A 1,794-nucleotide genomic window follows, 5' to 3' on the forward strand; every position below is an offset into this window, starting at 1 on the left:
TTCAGTGAGAATGGTTACTTGTGCAGTGAATACGCTTGCTTGTTCTTTGTCGGTTCAGTGAGTTCGCTTGTTTGTTCAGTGAGTTTGTTTATCTGTTTAGTGAGTACACTTGGTTGTTCAGTGAGAAAGGTTACTTGTTCAGTGAATACGTTTGCTTGTTGAGTGAGAATGCCCACCTGTTCAGTGAAGTACGCTTGCCTGTTCAGTAAGTACACTTGCCTGTTCAGTAAGTACACTTGTCTGTTCAGCGAGTATGCTTGTCTATTCAGTGTGTACGCTTGTCTGTTCAGTGTGTACGCTCGTCTGTTCAGTATGTACGCTTGTCTGTTCAGTGAGTATGCTTGTCTGTTTAGTGAGTTCGCTTGACTGTTCAGTGAATACACTTGTCTGTTCAATGAGTATGCTGGCCTGTTTAGTGAATACGCTTGCCTGTTCAGTGAGTTTGCTTATCTGTTCAGTGAGTACGCTTGTCTGTTCAGTAAGTACACTTGCCTGTTCATTAAGTACACTTGTCTGTTCAGTGAGTATGTTGTCTATTCAGTGAGTACGCTTGTCTGTTCATTATGTACGCTTGTCTGTTCAATGAGTATGCTGGCCTGTTCAGTGAATACGCTTGCCTGTTCAGTGAGTTTGATTGACTGTTCAGTGAGTACGCTTGTCTGTTCAATGAGTATGCTGGCCTGTTCAGTGAATACGCTTGCCTGTTCAGTGAGTTTGCTTATCTGTTCAGTGAGTACGCTTGTCTGTTCAGTAAGTACACTTGCCTCTTAAGTGAGACGTTTGTCTGTTCAAAAATTTCAAGATTATAATATTTATTTGATTTTTTTTTATTTTCAGCTGAGATCGGACCCACAGTCATCAGTATAAATACTCATGGTATTAATCTGGTACTTATCGTACTGGACGCCTTTATATCCCATCAACCAGTCCGATTTTTACATTTCCTTCATTCTTCTTTTCTCTGTATTCTCTACGCCATTTTTACCTTGGTTTATTGGGCTAAAGGTGGCACCAATTATAACAACGAACCGTATATTTACGCCATCCTGGACTACAGTGGAAACCCAGTGCAAGCAGCTCTGTATGTGTGTATAGTACCATTAGTCGCAGCCCCACTGTGCCATTCCTTCTATTATTTTCTGTATCGACTGCGAACGAGGATTTATAGAAACTGTTGTTTGAAGTCTGTGAAATCTCGATCTAAGCTGGACTCGACTCGAGATGAGAAAATGTTGGTTGTAGAATTGGTTTCAACTATTTGAATTCCTAACGAAGATAGACTTTATTTTGATATTTTGAAACAGCTACATCGTAGTTCTACATTTGCTTAATAAACAGGTGCTTTTCAGAAGGATTCGAGCGATCTTTTCTAGCTTTACAATATTCTGATTTCCTGTCCGACGACGACTGTTCTGGTATAAATTCACAAATAATTGACCAGAAAAGGGTCGTTCGGATGGCATAATGAAGTCCCTATGTGCTATGTGCTACAGGCTTAGCTTGTCAACTCTGTCAAAAGCTGTCTGATTTTCTTTCACAATAGGATATTAAAATGTCTATGTCTGTTTTACTGTCGGCATAGTTTATTTGACAAACATACTCAGATAAAATATAAGTCTTTCTGGATAACAATAACTTTATTTTTTTAACACGACGTTTCGACAAGATTCCACCGCTTGTTATCAGATATTTCAAGACACATATATTTTGTATCTTTTTATTCTAGAGTTATTTATACATTAAATGTTTTATTCATATTTATTTATTAAATTACAATAATAAAATATTTTCACT

The 1,794-nt window shown here is 38.0% G+C and overlaps 1 protein-coding gene across 1 annotated transcript; it reads right to left on the minus strand.

Moving 5' to 3' along the window:
- Positions 1 to 261: 261 nt before the first annotated feature.
- On the minus strand, positions 262 to 522 carry LOTGIDRAFT_102524 (hypothetical protein; the record flags this gene model as incomplete). Its single annotated transcript, XM_009045847.1, has 1 exon — positions 262 to 522. A coding segment is annotated over one exon (261 nt), but the record flags the coding sequence as incomplete, so codon positions are not given.
- Between the last annotated feature and the right edge of the window lie 1,272 nt (positions 523 to 1,794).

Source organism: Lottia gigantea, assembly GCF_000327385.1.
Source record: "Lottia gigantea unplaced genomic scaffold LOTGIsca_1, whole genome shotgun sequence".
Classification (NCBI taxonomy): domain Eukaryota; kingdom Metazoa; phylum Mollusca; class Gastropoda; family Lottiidae; genus Lottia; species Lottia gigantea.